The 16,241-nt window shown below is 39.6% G+C and overlaps 1 protein-coding gene across 29 annotated transcripts in view; it reads right to left on the bottom strand.

The window, feature by feature from the left end:
- trol (terribly reduced optic lobes) overlaps nucleotides 1-16,241 on the bottom strand; it is a 146,918-nt gene that overhangs the window by 32,885 nt on the left and 97,792 nt on the right. For 12 of the 29 annotated variants that reach the window (XM_070110115.1, XM_070110120.1, XM_070110122.1 and 9 more), the window contains 10 exons: nucleotides 10,654-10,764; nucleotides 9,890-10,012; nucleotides 7,263-7,382; nucleotides 5,728-6,162; nucleotides 5,065-5,213; nucleotides 4,776-4,869; nucleotides 3,366-3,512; nucleotides 2,540-2,675; nucleotides 1,426-1,511; nucleotides 832-966 (listed from right to left, as the gene is read on the bottom strand). In XM_070110115.1, the coding sequence (XP_069966216.1) occupies nucleotides 832-966; nucleotides 1,426-1,511; nucleotides 2,540-2,675; nucleotides 3,366-3,512; nucleotides 4,776-4,869; nucleotides 5,065-5,213; nucleotides 5,728-6,162; nucleotides 7,263-7,382; nucleotides 9,890-10,012; nucleotides 10,654-10,764 (1,536 nt within the window). Of the gene's footprint in view, nucleotides 1-831; nucleotides 967-1,425; nucleotides 1,512-2,539; nucleotides 2,676-3,365; nucleotides 3,513-3,898; nucleotides 4,073-4,775; nucleotides 4,870-5,064; nucleotides 5,214-5,727; nucleotides 6,163-7,262; nucleotides 7,383-9,889; nucleotides 10,013-10,653; nucleotides 10,765-16,241 lie in introns of all 29 variants that reach the window. The other 17 variants (XM_070110119.1, XM_070110126.1, XM_070110129.1 and 14 more) reach the window with 12 other exon arrangements.

The raw sequence follows: 16,241 nt of genomic DNA on the forward strand, positions 1-16,241 counted from the left end.
GAATGATATTTAGTTTTCCAGCATAGAAACATAAATTACACGTTGAAACAGTTGAAACGATAAAAAAACATTGAAAATGAACACAAGTGCGGTTATGTGATGTGCCAAGTTTTTATGAAATTAAACAAAAAAAGAATTTAAAAAAATATATTTATATACAAACATATAAAGAGTAATAAATGAAATCAAAAGTAAATAAATAAGCAAAATGTATGAAGCGACAGTGGCAGTTAGTGAGAGAGTAGGGTAGAGCTTTCGATAAGTGGGCAAATTTGGAATGAAGACTTTTTAAACTTTTTGAAGCGCTGCACACTTTTATGCGTTGTTGTTTAGACGCGATGATATTAATAGATTTAAAAAAATTCCAAAACACACGCACTCTGCTAAGAGCCAAATGTGCAACAATGTGTAAAATATTTTACAATTGAAGAAACCAAGCCAAAAATTCAATATGTTTTTAGAAAATTTCGAAAACGAGGTGGACCAGTTAGCTTTCAGTTAAAAAGCTGCATAGCCACATTTTGAAATAGTATTGTGAGTTTCAAACAAAAACGAAATTTGGCGAGAGACAATCAAAGTAGTGGGCACATTTTAGATATTTTATCAAAATATATTGCAGAATTCTAAACAAAATGAAAATTAAACTCAATATACAATATTACCAGCTAAAGAGTGTGAGCTTGTGAAGAACATTAAAGTTTACAGCACAATTTTGTACTATAAGTAAGTAATAAATTTTTGTTTACGAAAAAGCTTGCGGAAATGATTTTCCAATTTAATTTTGCTCAATTATTCACTTTTCTTAACTGAACATTAAATTTGTTTCGTTACCAGCGCAGTTTTTTTCATCTTGTTCATCGTCGCAGTCAATTTTGCCATTGCAATACAGACTCCAATCGACGCAGGTACCGTTACACAGGAATTTCAGTCGTGGACATTCGATTTTTGCCGTTACAGTTGCTCGTTCTTTAACATTGTTGTTGCGTGCGAGTGCATGAAACAGGTTTGCATAATTGAAATATATAGTTGTCTCGGCATATAGTTACAATAAACGTACTGTGACTTAAGAATTCACGTGAAAATTTCAAAACTTTCATTGCTACACTAATAGACTACTAAAGTGACAAGCTGAGAGGCTTGGCGTAATTGTGGCATGAGACTACACACTAAAGTTGCAGAGAGTGCATGCAAATAGTTATGTGACGCATAAGCAGTGGGAAGCAGTAAGGTGTGGTTATATAGTCAAAGATATCGTATTATATAGTAACTACATATGTTTTGTTTTGTTGTAACACGTTAGAAAATGTTAGCATATTAAAGAACTAAGCAACTGGTTCAAAGCCATTGAGTAGTGATCGATTTTGGCGCACGTAAACTAGCTGAATACTTGTAGATGGCGCCTGAACGCTCACTTCCAGCACTTACCGCAGTTCTGTTCATCGCTGGCATCGATGCAATCGGGATGACCGTTGCAGCGCTGTTGTGGCAAAATGCATTCGCCGGTGAGGCAGCTGCACGGTCAAGCAAGCAGTATTGTGGACAGTTGGTTTGTATGCATGTAATTGGTTGTATGATGATATGTTGCATGTTGTGAAATGGTGGTGTTGTGGTGTGTATGTAATGTTGCGTATGTGGTTGTTGTGATATGTTGTAATGGCGTTGATGAGCGCGCATAAAATGTTGCATATTGTCATTAATAAAATATTTCGCAGCGTTTAGTAATAAGCAATATTTGTTGGACAGGCGTTGAAATACATAGTAAGCTTTGCTTTTGCTAATAGCTTGTGTGAAAGCTCATCATGTGTAGAAAATATTAAAGTTCTACGTTTGCATATGAAAATTTTAATGTCATCAGTTCATACTTAGCACACAGAATGCAAATTAAAGTAGCAAATGTGAAAACTTTTTCAAGAGCTTTCACCGTTTATTTCAAAAAAGCTTATACATAACTCTGTATTCATCTGAACATTTTTTTTTGTAATTAAGTTCGTACTCAGCTTGCAGAACACAAATTAAAGTAGGAAATGTGTAAGCTTTTCCAATAGAGCTTTCATCGTTTATTTCAAAAAAGCTTTTACATAACTCTGTAGTCAATTGAAAATTTCAATGTAATTCAATTTTCAGAACATAAATTAAACTAATAAATGTTAAAGCTTTTTCAATAGAGCCTCCATCGTTTTTTGAAAAAAGCTTTCAAATAACACTATACTCATTTGAAGATTTTGATGTTATTCATTTCGCACAATTTAAAGTAGGAAATGTGTAAGCTTTTCCAATAGAGCTTTCATCGTTTATTTCAAAAAAGCTTTTACCCAACTCTGTGGTCATTTTACAAAAATCGTTAATCAAATTGGAAACTTTTCACAGAAAAGCTTTTTTGTTTATGTACAACTTAGTGAAAGCTTGTAGCGTAGTTCTAATACATCGTAATAATTACTAGTAATTTGCATACAGTAATTTTCATATATTCAAACAATTATTTTCAACTTCAAGGCGCATCCAACAAATATCACTGTTATCCAGGAAATTGTTGTCTTACAGAAAAGCTTTGTCGCGACAAAATGTGCAATTTTGCTCATCGGTTCCATCATTGCAATTGACTATACCGTTGCATTGTTGATCGCGTAGTATGCAATAATTTTCATCGCATTCGAACTCGTTTTCGTGGCAATGCTCTGTGAATGTATGAATGAACGATTGATTGATGTAAACAAAAATGAAAAATGTCAAAAAATTAAACGGGTTTAATAAAAAATTGGATAGCATGCTCTTAGTGAATGTTTGAATTTAAAATTTATCAGAAAATATGGTATATTGTTCTGAGTATTTATAAGGCACTGGAATGACTAAATTTAGGCTTGAATTAACGAGTTATCAGCAGACAGGTTTTTTTTTTGTGCGATTCTGAGAGAGTACTGTTGCTTCTTTTCATTGAACTTTGGAGTTTAATTTGTAAAGAAGGCCCCACTAGACCGATGATTGTCACTCGTGTGGGTTAAGTATGGTTCACGAATGATAGAATATATACCAAATTGTGCGAATAAAATTTTTGTTGACTTTCCGAGGAAATGTTGAGAGTAAACTACCAGCAGTTAAACTGCAATTTCATAACATGCGCTAATATGACGTCAGCAAAAACGACTGGCAGTACCGCAATCAACACAAACTCAGTATATATTCTCTCAATCGTGTTGGGTATTTTTATATCAGTGGAAATTGAAATACATAGACATATTAGTTAGCATTCCAAGAGCTTAAATTTTTTTATCTTCTTTACACTTATAAGTGGTTAATTGTGCTGAGTTTTTCACGGTGCATGGTAGTCGTATAGTTTGAGCCTTCGCAGACTTGGATTTGACTCGTACCTGTAAACGGCGGACATTGTAATTCATCAGTTTCGTCATCGCAATCCGGGTAACCGTCGCATTTCTTCTCAATTGGTATACAACGCGAGTAGTCGCACTCAAATTCGTAAATATCGCATTCGCTGAGCGCGGGATCCGGCTCGAAATCTAGTGGCGGGCAAACAAACGGGCCGAGGCGTCGTGGCATGAGTGTTGAGTACGTGGCATAATGTTTGAGTTTATGTGTAATTGTGTGCGTGTATGGTATGTGGCATGGAAAAGATATATACAAATGTATGTAATATAATTAAAACATGCTTTGCGCAAAATTCAAGAATAGAGAGGAACGGAACCGTTACTGGTTCAATTAGATTAGGGCTTTGCAGTGCATTGTGAACTTAATCGCTGCTTATATGAAACCAATCAATCCAAACAATTGTGCTTTTGCATTTGCAGCCAGATCGTTGGCATGAGAGTAGTGTTAATATTGGATTAAAAATTTCGCAGGGTTTTAATTTTAACTTTAGAATTTTGAAAAAAGTGGTTGAGTATACCGTAAGTTGTGTCATCATAATTTAACGGGCAATTATTTTCGTCGGAACCGTCAACGCAATCGGTTATGCCGTTGCAACGTTTGTAGCCCGAAATGCAGATACCATCGGCGCATTGATACTGAAAGCTATGACATTCATTCACAATGCGCGTCTTATTATACTTAGCATGAAAATCTACAATAGATGAATGAGTTCAATATTGAGTAGTGAAATAGTAAAAGTTGAGTGAAAATAGATAATGCTTGTTAATTGAGTGAAATGAAATTACAACACAAATGAGAAGAAATAATAGAGCAACATAAGCTGTGTGGGTTAGTGGGTGTGCGCGTGTATATAAAGGGTGCGCACGTATTAATTCGAGTATTTGTAGGTTGTAAGTGAGTGATTTTGGTGAGTGGGGTGCAAAGTCGCTGGCGGTGAGCATAGAAAGTTTCGTAAAAGGTATCTAGTCAGTGGTTCTTAAACTTTTTTGAATCAAACTTTTAAGTTGTTGTAGTATTATTGGGTTTTAGCCAACATTAGAAGCTTATAGAAAAACTAAAATATAAACTAATATGTTTTACTCATTTTAATATAGAATAAAAGTAGTTAGTCTTTGTTAAGCTAATTTATCGGCTACATTTGACTATATATATTGTTAGATATACAAATAATTGGCTAAATTTGGTTACGCTAATGCTTAAATCTATTCATTTGTATTTATAGTCTTTGTTTGTAATATTATAAAACATGCGCATGCAACATATAACACTACACTATTTGTTAACTACCGCTATTTAGAACAAATACATACATACATATTTTTATATATAAATTTGAATGATTAGTTTTACGCATACGCAACGCATGCCCTTTAAGTCACTACTGTGATACTTACGGCAAATGCTCTCGTCGCTGCCGTCCTTGCACTGTCGCTTGCCGTCGCAGACTTGAGTTTTGGCTATGCAACCGCCGCCGCGCAAACATTTCCACTATATTTACATATAATAACGGTAAATTATTAGGCGCTTGAGTCACTACATTTCTGCAGTGTTTATGGCTCAAGCGCGCATTGCTGGGCGGCGCGTGCGCTCCACACTGTGCGCAAGATTGTAAACTTTGCTATACAGTAACGGCCACAGCTTGTGTGCGGAGCGCACACGCATGCGCCTACGCAACTGACTTACCTTATCGCTGCTGCAGTTGCATAAACTGTAGTCTTCGTCTTCGCGCTGCTTACAATCGGCAGCGCCGTCACAAACGCTCTCGATTGGTATGCAATCGCCGTTGCGGCACGCGAACTCAATATTTTCGAGGCATGTGTTATTGTTGTAGCCTACGAGTGCGTTTGGTGAGTTGAGAGCATATTTTGAAGAAACCAAAATGAGTGAAATGTGTGACGCGTAAAAATATGAGAGAATGTACGTTTGAGTGTGTTGCAAATAACTGAGTAAAATGTGCAAAATTAAGAATTGAGCGCAAAAAGCAGCTGAACTAAATAATAATAACTGAGCTTTTGCTTTGAACTGTACTTAGTGCGCTGCGGTATAAGTAAATTTTGCATGGATGTTGGGCAAATGTGCATGTGTCTGTGTGTGTGTGCGTGTGTGTTGCAAGTGGGCGCGTATTATTTGCGAGTGGCGAAACAGAGCAGCAAGACTGTGTTAGCCGCACGGTTAACCCAATTTGCTTAGTCCTTAGAGTTGCCACTCACAAAACATGCAAAATTTAGTTTGAGGCAGCAGTCGCCATTTTAAGCAATTTTGCCAATAATAGACCATATTTAATTATAATATTCAAGTTCTTTTCACCACAGCCCACCACCTAATTGATTGTTTGGAGAAACCTACTGGGTACTACGGGTGTGACAATAATTGCGTCTGTTGTTGTTATACTGGGCCGGCTGGTCGTCGTTGTTGCTGTTATGGCGGCAGTGGTATTCCACCAGGGTGCGTGTGTGGTGCGCACAAGCTTCGGCGGCGGCAAGGTTGTGCGTCTGTACTGATCACAGCCGTACTCGTCCGTTAGATCGTTGCAATGGTAAAAACCGTCACAGCGCAGTTGCAAAGGTATGCAAACCTTGTTGCCGCACTCGAATTGTCGTTCGTTGCAGGAATGTTGCGCGTTCGACTTTTCATAGAGGCCCGAATTGTAGAGGTAGTACTCCTTGGCGTCCGAACCCTCCAGCACAGGCGCCTCCGTGGTCAAAACTCTGCGGTCGTGTGGCGCGTATTCGCGTATTATTTCATCATCGTCGAAGATATTGCGTCCGATGTCCTCAATGTCTACACAACACAACCGCATGCAACCACGAGCGGATACATAAAGGTTAAGCGGGGTTTTACGGTTGGTTAAATATTTTTTTGGTTTTAATTTTGTTTTTGTTTAGCATGCGCGCAAATTCAAAGAGTTTTCCACAACCAAGAATTGCCGTTAAATGCAATATTTTGCCAATATGTGGTAGGCAAAAGCCAGGTTTGCATTTTTGGTAGTAGCAAAGTAGTAGTGGTAGGGTTAATTTTGTTGTAATTTTTTTTTTAAGTTTTTAGTGTTGTTTTGTTTTTGGTTTTAACCATTACCGTAAATTTCAATTTCGTTTGCAACCAAAAAGAAAGAAAAATTATAAAAAAATTAGTTTTAAAATTTTGGTACACAGTAAAACAACTTTGATCATTTGCAGCACAGCGACATTGACAACTACGGTAGCTTACCAAAAGTACTTCTAAAAGCAATAAGCAGCGAATCGTTAAAGCGCAATATATTTTGTATAATTATCACTAATCTCAAACACACAACGAAAATATTTAAACATATATATATATAAGCAGTTATGTTCTGAATTTCGATTCGATCAAATTTTTCAAAATCGGCTTGAATTGAACTTAATTGCAAACCTTAACTGTATTTGCAATCGGCAAGAAAAGTAAAATGTGGCAGTTTTAAATAATTTAGCATTAAATTTACATTTGAAAACGAAAAAGTTGTTATGAGTAAAAACTGTGTCGTTCACATTTGGCACACGTTCGTTCGAATCGGAATTCAGCACCTGCCTGTATTTTTCATGATTTTAACGATTACAGCATAATCTACATAATCTGGAAGAGCAGAAGCGTGAAGTTGTTTTTGCAGCTATATAAAAGCATATGGTACACTTTGACAGCGATTATGAGAATATTTATTAGGAGTGTTACCTCTAGCGACTATACGAAATATATATGTACGAGTATATATTTAAAGCTAGTTGATTTTTACAGTAAACACCAGCACCAAATTTTATACTCAAAATTCAAATAAGACAATTTTTGGTTGAATAAAAAAAGCCTGCCCACCACCTTTTCCAAATTGTTTCTGATTCTTCTTATTAAGCTGAAAAAGTGGCACTTACCGCAGTCCCTTTCGTCTGAATAATCTACACAATCATAGATATTATCGCATAACTCACGCATCGGTATGCACTGACCATTGCCGCATTGGAATTCATTGTATCTGCATGCGGACTCACCACCTTGAGGCGATTAGCAGAGCAGCGCCGCGGTGAGTTAACAAAACGCAGGGTTGTATTTTTAAAATGTTTACAAATGGTTACGTTTGTTGGAAGGGAAAGTTTGGGTTGGCGAAACAAAAAAACAACAAAGTTGTGTAATTAGTAAATCAACTCAAATTAATGAAATTAGAATTTAATGAAGAATTGATGAAGCACGCAGTAAAGTGAGTTGCGAGTTTGTGCGCCAAATTAATGGTAATATAAAAAAAATATATGCAAACAAAGTGTGCTCAGATGGGAGTGTAGCGAAAACCGAGGAATGTGGGTAATCATGAGCACACGACGCACAAACGTCTTGAGCTGCAGAAGACAAACCCGATTATATGCAAGCTCAGTAAACAAACGCTGGTGGGAAAGTGAAATGTAATACTAATGCTGGAAACAGTCACCGATCCAAGACCGTAGACCGTATTAGCTGACATGACCCAGCTTAAGAGAGCGCAATGTAAATGAGCACTCACCAACGCTTCTACCGTAAGCTTCTACAGAGAACGTAGAAACGAGTCAGCTGATTGCTCTCTTGCAACGCAGCGTTGCCAGTCTCGATATTAAAAAATAAACTTGAATATGTTTTAAATATTTTTAAACTTACTAAAAATCACAGTCGAATACAATTATTTAAAAATAGGTAGATTATTTTAACTACTTGGCTTTTAGTTTTGAGCTTTTACATTATGAAAAATTATAACGAAAAGTCTTATAACTAAGTCTTGCTATTCCAAACATTGCAATAACATTTTAACAGGTGTACAATTATGAATAAATTGCTTTATTTGTAAAACAAACCGCAAGCGGAAACTGACGCGACTTGTCAGGCATACAAAATTAAGCGCAAAATCTCGTGAAATGTTTGAACTGACAGCTAAACGTCAAAGGTGTGTCCCAGCTGTCAATAGGGCCATTGCACGCGCTTGGAATATTGCGCTCTTGTGTGAGTGTGTGCGTGAAAATGAAATGGCATACATTGCTGTTGCACAGCTGATTTATTAAAGCTGTTGAAATAAATAAATGCTTAAAGTAAACGCGAATCTAAGCAAAAATGCGAGAATGCTGAAACGTAAAAAATGTCGGTGAAGTGGAATGTGGCAGAAAAATTAAAATGTCATTCAAATTGCCAGACGAACAAGCGGAATAAAGCAATGAACGGTTGTAACAAAATGTCTGAGCATCAGAGCGACGCAGCAGTTAGCAGGAAGGGCGCAAAAGTGTATGGCGGGCGCGGAAAACCGGCATGAGTTTGGAAGCGCGGCGCGGAAACCCTTTCTTGCCTTTTTGTTGGCTGGCTGTCGCATGTGTTTGCATATGTGTGTGTGCTGAGCGATTTTTGCAATGTTAATTTTCAAATCAACGCCACAAGCAGCAGCCAGCAACAAAAGTCACGAAGTAAACGGCATATGTGTGCGTGTTTGTGTGACTGTAAGTGAACCAAACATGTGTTGGCCGGCGGCGCGAATTTTTAAACGTTTTCAAACAACAAAAAAGTAGAACGAAAGAGAAAAGGGAAACTGAAACAGAAATATAAATGTAAAGCAAATGCGTCGAGCTGTTTCAAGCTGACAATCAAATTGTGCGACGTGAATAGTGGTGGCGTCAACGCGTGTATACCGCAGCATTAAAGCGCGGATTTTAGCCATTTAGCGGCGCCTGATTTTACAATTTAATTAGTTTGCAACAGAGTTAACGGTATATGCATCTTTCATATGTAAATAAAATGTTTTGCCACCACAAGCCTAGGTGTTGTAAGTCCACGCATTGTTTCACAATTACTTTAGCTCACCATTGCAATTCCGCTCGTCCGACACGTCGTTGGGACAGTCAATGTTGCCATTGCAACGCAGCTGCTGTGGCACACAGGTGCCGTCATCGCACATCCAGCGCTCGTAGAGACAAGCTGCGCAAACAATTCCAAGAGAAGAGAGCAAAAAGAGAAATCATGTACGACCCGCACTTGTTGAATCAAAACGTAAAAAAAAGTAAGAAAACTAAAAAGGCGACAAGTATGCCAGTGCATTTTTGCATTATTGCAAGTGCATAAAACTTTTTATCGGCAACCTACGACATCCTTCCTCATCGGCGCGATCGTTCGGACAGTCGGTTTTTCCATCGCAACGATGCACGATCGATATGCAGGAGAGATCGTGGCAGGTGAATTTGCCCTTCGGACAGAAATAACGCAGCTGTGGCACAACTAAGCCGTAGTTAAAATCCAGTGAAAGCGTTTGTAGCATAAGAGATGAAATGCAAAATGAGAATGAGAGAGAAAGAGAGCAAGGTAGGACAAATGAGTATTGTTGAGAGTTGCCACAACGGAAATGCGCAATAGAGTTGAGTGAAATGAATTTTTGACGAAGCACTGAGTGCTCGGCGGGTAGTCGCTTCGTTAAATATGGCTCTTGTTGTTGTTAGCACCAAATTTAAACTAAGTGAATTTCTTCGCCACACCAAGCACTTTGCCGCGCATTACTTACTGCCTTCGCATTCATCCTCGTCGTCAGCGTCTATGCAATCGGTTACACGATCGCAAATCTTCGAATTGCTAATACAGCGCATGCCGTCCTTGCAAAGGTACTCGTCTTCGCGACAACCGATGACTTGGATTGGTTAGCGTCGTCACACCAGTAAATTATGGTTGTCACAAATATTTACAGTTAATGTTATGCAGTTAGGACGTTACATATTTACAGCGTGCGAGATTAGCGCAGTTAGTAGCCAAGTTATTATAATTGTTGTAATTAGGTAATGATTAGTTGTTATTTTATGTTTAATTGCATTACAGGCGGCACGCAATTAGTTGTTGTTATAGGTGTGGTAAATTTACAGGCATTCAAGACAATTTCAGTAAAATAGAAGAAAATAACGGTTAATTGGTTAGTATTAAATTAATTTCATAATAAATATTACAATAACTATAAATATTTTATTACTAGTGTTCAGTAATATGCATATTGCACATTGTAATATGGGTTACTTAAGGCTGGGTGAAAAAAGCTGCGTAAAGCTTTGGTTAAGTTGTGCTTAGTTTACAGCTTTGTTTTGTTGTTGGGGTAGTCACTCATTTGTGTGTCACAAAATTTACTTAAATTACTTGTTTTAGCTAAATTGCTTTTCTAAAGCCCAAAGAGCTTTTTGCAAAGCTCAACATTGCTACAGAGCTTTCACTTTTTTTTTAGGCACACAGACTAAATTTGTGCTGAAAGTAGAGTTTTTTTTATATTTTTATTAATGTACTTACGGCAGCTAGCGTCCTCATCATCACCATCGGGGCAGTCACGCACGCGGTCACAGCGCCGGGCACTGTCAATGCAATTGCCAGCTCGACATCTGTACTCGTCCGGTTGGCACACTGTGGCAGATAGAAAAAAAACGAATTGTTATGCAAATAAACTTGCTAAAATGCTGTTAGAAAAAAGTTTCTTGGACTTTACGGTAATTCTAATATTTTTCTTTTATGATAATTATAAGTGTTAATAGTTTTAATGAAATATGTTGGAAATAATAATAATAGCCTTTTACACACACTGCAAAGATTTAACACTGTGCTTTGTTGACGGCACAACCTTGTGTTTGTTCTACTTACTACTCAAATAGTGCTCGGAATTATTATTTAACGCTTAAACTGTTGCAATCACTATTTCAACAGACGCATTATCTGCAGTGATTCTTCAACCGGTGTTTGTTGCGTCATTTTTTTTTCTTAATTCTCTGATCTCACCTTCCACCTGCCATACAAAATTAACTTTTGCACTTTGCTTTGAAATTGAATCGCTGCCATTTACAACCTTTTCGTATCCGTAACTAATTGTGCCCCTCCCACATACATACATAGTTGCTGCTCATGCTTTTACTGCAACAACAACAAAGCCAAATTGTAATAGAATACGTAGGAAAAGCAAGCCCATGCATGGGACCGGACGAAAATGCCAATATGCGTAGCATTGTTTTAGGGGCATATGAAGGCTTGAATACAAGTAGGAGTTAGCTGCGAGCGAGCTGCGAATTTTACTTAATTTTGATTTAAGCAGCAAAATACGAGCTCAACATATCCTTGTTTATGTGCCGTATTTTGAGTTGAGCTGAGCACATAACCCAAATATTTTTAAACGCACAAAAGCAGCTAATGATTTCAAGCGCCAAAAACGCTGCTTTGCTGCTGGCAATCGCTGCTAAGCAGGTGTTGACACAAAATATCCACAGCACTGCGTGTGTTTGTGTGGGGTATAAGGAAGCATACGCCATCGTTCGAGTATTTGTGTGTGCTCCACAAGTGGGTATTAAGTTGCAGACAGGCTTGAGAGCATGTGTAGCCATTTAATTGTGCGCTAGAAGTTTGTGCATAGCATAGAAAGACAATGCCAAGTGGTAAGCTTTCAGTTTCTTGTTGACCCGCAACGTTGTAGTTTGTGCGTTTATTAAAATTTGCCAAACAACCCGCGCTACTCGTATGCGCCTTAAGCTGGCATTTTTGCAAGCCTACATTTTCTTCGAAACTTTTTCATTTTGCAAATTTTTGTAAGAATTGCGAAAAACCGACTGTCAGCTGCTCACCCTGACTTGTGCTAACTTGAGTTTACTTGCTTGCACTCTGCTCACCCGCCAGGTCTGATTCGCATTTCAATGGGATTAGCAGCACTTTATATTGGCAGCTGGAAAATACAAAGCGCACGGCAAACACAAAGCGTGCAGTTGTGTGCTGGTAAGCTTAAGGGAAACCTAACGGTAACCTGTTACTGGCTGTTAAAGGTTAAGCATACTTTTGGCTGTTTGCGCTATGGCTTCAAATGTAAAAAAGCCACAGCAAAAATTGTATTTGCCGAATCGAAAATATAATTGTGTGCAAATTTGTTTAAAGGCTTTAAAAATATAGCAGCCGCGTCAGTCGTAACATAAATTTATGCTGTTTGCATACCAGAGACTGACACCAAAAAGTATGCAATTATTTTGCGGCCTAACTTTACACGTACTGATAACTGTCGAGCATGCGAGCGCGTTCTTAATTTTATTTACTACACGGGCATTCCTTTTTTGCTTTTGCTTTGCTACAGTTTTCTGTGCTGAGCTTTTACGCCTTATTCGCTGCTTTTTTTCGCCATAAATCTGCGAAATGACGACTGCAGTGCGCGCACAAATGACATGTCGTTGCGGTTGCGCCCGCAAATATGCTTCCTTAACGGGAACAAGTTGTTCAAAGAAACTTTTGCTTCGTTGCTTGCGAAAACTTTAAATGCAAATGCAATGCGGCTTCGCAAAATAAACGAAGAAAAAGAATAAGTTAAATGGCAGACAAAGTATTGACAAGAAACTTTGATTGAGACACGGCAGCGCTTCAATGTGGCTCGTAAGTTTCTGGCTCGTGAAGCTAATGTTAGGCGTGAAGCCTCGCTGGGCAGTAAAGAATGAAAAATAAATACGAGAAACAATAGCAAAAATAAATTAAACAATTATATACGTGGTTTCACTGTTTTTTGCTCGACGTGTCGATACTACGGTTGTCTATGGTTGTCGCCAGTTCTGCTTTAAGGCAAAGGCGTTGTCAAGTGCTCTGATTCCCACGATAATCGTACGTAACCGGAACGAATACAGATATTTATGCGATCAAGGACTGTAAACTCGATTTTTATTTGCTGTCTTTTGAGCAATAAGTAGCCTATATAAGCGACTCTTAGCCAACCGAATATTTTAGAAGAAGTCTAACTTAAGAAAGTTACTTGACTTTATCAGCTGCGACTTTGATCATGTGATATATTTGTTTAGACGTCTTTGGTTGATTCTATCGACCTAATAAACGCGAAGGCGGCAAGTCATTACTATGTTTCGTTGAACTGTGGCAGAATTGAGCACAATTTTTTCTCCTCATGCTCAGCACTCAATATACATCTAAAGTAGCGTTGTAAAACGCACACCGCTTCATAGTCATATTCACACAAACAGTCATTTGCTCGCAGGTAGCATGCAACAGTTGTTTGCTGCGCCTACCACGCGCTAGTTTTGTTGGTGGCGCCAACAAATTAGAGCGAAATTGAGGGTGAAAAGTCGGATTATCCAATGTCAGCGGAAAATTGAGCACATTAGACCCGAAATCCCAACGAATGTTTGCACAATGTAAAGGGGGAGCACAAAAGAACGATAGCAAGTGACACGAAGGTAAACAGCGGGCTGCTGCCGATTGGCAACGATGGATGCGTGCGGCTGTTCACAGGGGTTAACCATAGCAACGCGGCACAGGCGCGCAGAGCGGCAAGCACAGCGCACGAAGCAGATGCCACCAACACATACGCAGTAGCGAGATGGAATGTATACATATATACATTGTAGGAAGTGCGGAATGGCGCTTGGGCAGGTGAGAGTTTGCGAATTTTTTCGGCAACTGCGTGTCCACTTGGCAGCCAAACACACACGCACGCAAATTCACGGACAATGCAACAAAACGACACACGAGTGTGCTTTGTTGCGCTCGCCACTATTTGCTCGTGAGTGTGCTGGTGTGTGTGTTTTGCACTTGAGATTGCAATTGTTGAGCATTGCTCGCAGCTGCGCTGGGAATTCCACATGCTGCCACATGTTGCGCACACCTTTTGGCACAAGCGAGAAAATGCAACATCAAAGGCAACTTCAATTGCGCTTTCCCAGCGCTATGCGGCGCGCAGAAGTGGCGCGGCAGCTGGCATTGTAGCTGTGTGACGCAGCAAAAGTGTAAGGTGAAAGTTGAAAGGTGGTTGAAAATTAGCCAGATTCCGCGCTGCTAGTGTGGCTGACGTGGTGGTTGCTTGCCCGCACTGCTTGTAGCAGCACAAAAGCCAACCCCCTCACAGCAGCATTACCAGCAGGAATCACAGCAGTTGAATTTTAGCAGCTTTATTTGTGCTAAAATTGTCACAAATGTTGCTGCATGCACTTTGTTGCCACAAGGCAGTCACCCCTTGTGTATATTTCGGCAATCGGACGTTTGTTTATTCGGCTGCCACTGGTGACTCGTGTATGCTACTCATGCAACGCAAAACGGATACACAGGGAAATTGAAACTCCAGCACGAACGACTGGTTGCTGCCACATGCATTGTTGCAGCAGTTGTGTGCGTCGAAAAGGCATTTGCTCGGCGCCAGCTTACAGTGTCGGCTGTGGCAGATACAGAAAATCAATTTATTGCATTCGATGGCCGGCAATCACACACATACACGCACACACATATGCATAGAGAATGACATAAAAGCATGCAAGCAAAATAAGTTTGTTTGCATAGCTTGTTGCAGGTAGCTGCTGTTGCCGCTGCTCGCCCGTGAACTGGGCCTTCGATTGTGTGCTGGCGCTTCCGGTTTCGGCTACACACCGACACACAAACACAACGAAAGCATATATGGAGCTGTTGTCGTTGTTGTTGCTGCGGCACTTACTTGGCGTTGGCTGAATTTTGTAGTTGCCACACGCACTTCCGATTCGCTGGACACCACTGCGGCTTCTTCGCCAGCCGAAGGCATCGTGTAAGACGTTCTTCGTTGCCGGCAACTTGAGAGGCTGCCAACGTCGTCAGTTTCTCTTGAAATGAGAACTCGTAACAGGCGCCAAGCAGTGGCGCGCAAGCGACGTGCAACAAACCGTGGCAGGCCAAAGTGGCGCTGTTATGGCAGGCACAACGGCGGCAGCACGCGTTCCTGCAACAGTGCCACGCGTATTATTTGTTGCAATTTATTGCCATAATAAGCTTGCAGCCAAACATACGTGCCAACACACGCCCGTTTGTGTGTGTTGTACGAAAATATCTATATGCGTTTGTATAACGCTATGTTGCTACATGCGTTTGTATGTATGTGTGCGCGCAACAAATTGTTTGCTATTTAAACTGTTGTAATTGAATTCAGCACTCGGTAGCCAGTTAATTTCAGCGCTTGCTTTGTGGCAGCGCGGCGGGGACGCTGAGATTTATATGTGGCAAGAGTTTGTGGCAAGCGTATGCGCGTTGCATATGCATTTGGCGCAAAGCGCAATAATTTCTATTCGATTTTTTAATAATTTCATAAGTTTGCCGCTACTCATTAGCTGCTGCTTGTCTGCCGCAACTTCGTGCCACAACGCATTGCCCTAAAAACCAAAATCATGTTCTTTGTGGCAATGCAGCGCGAAAAAACTACGCGAAACAACTAACTATTATCGGCAGCGTGATTTTGGCGTGACGTGAGCGTTGCAAAAGTAATAACTTAAATCCAAAAACAACAGCAACAACAACAAGCGCTAATGCCACGGCTGGCTGCCACATGCAAATATGGCTAAATTAAATGATGATACCCAGTTGACAGACTATTGTTGCAACATGTACAGCAACACGCCACATGCAAACACATGCCACAGCAGTGTTGCCAAATGCGCACGAAGATTTTTTATTGCTTTTATTGTTGTTTTGTGTCGTTTGCTTTGAGTACAAACATTGTCACTCTGTTTACCGTTGTTATTTGTTGTTATTGCTGCGGTATGGATTTTAATTGTGCACCAGTTGTTGGGGCATTTAAAAGTTGTGACGCTACATTTACAATTTCGTTATGCTGGCAGTGCACTTTCTGAGTTATCGCCCCTTTTTGCCAGCCACAAAATCGTAAATAAAAACAAAACCAGCAACAACAATTTTAGCTGAAGTCTAGCTTGGCTTGCGTGTGGATTTATTTATTAATGACGTCGTCAAAGCTGACGTTTGGCTTTGTTGTTATTTGGACTTTTGTGGTTGTTGTTGTTTATTATTTGCGTGCTTAACCTTTTGTTGTTTTTGTCTGGTGCCATCATTGCTTAGCACAAAAAGTTTCGCTTGCCTTGCAGCAGAAGTGAAGCAGCGAAAAT

The sequence above is a fragment of the Bactrocera oleae genome, chromosome 5 (assembly GCF_042242935.1).
Source record: "Bactrocera oleae isolate idBacOlea1 chromosome 5, idBacOlea1, whole genome shotgun sequence".
In the NCBI taxonomy this organism is placed as follows: Eukaryota; Metazoa; Arthropoda; class Insecta; order Diptera; family Tephritidae; genus Bactrocera; species Bactrocera oleae.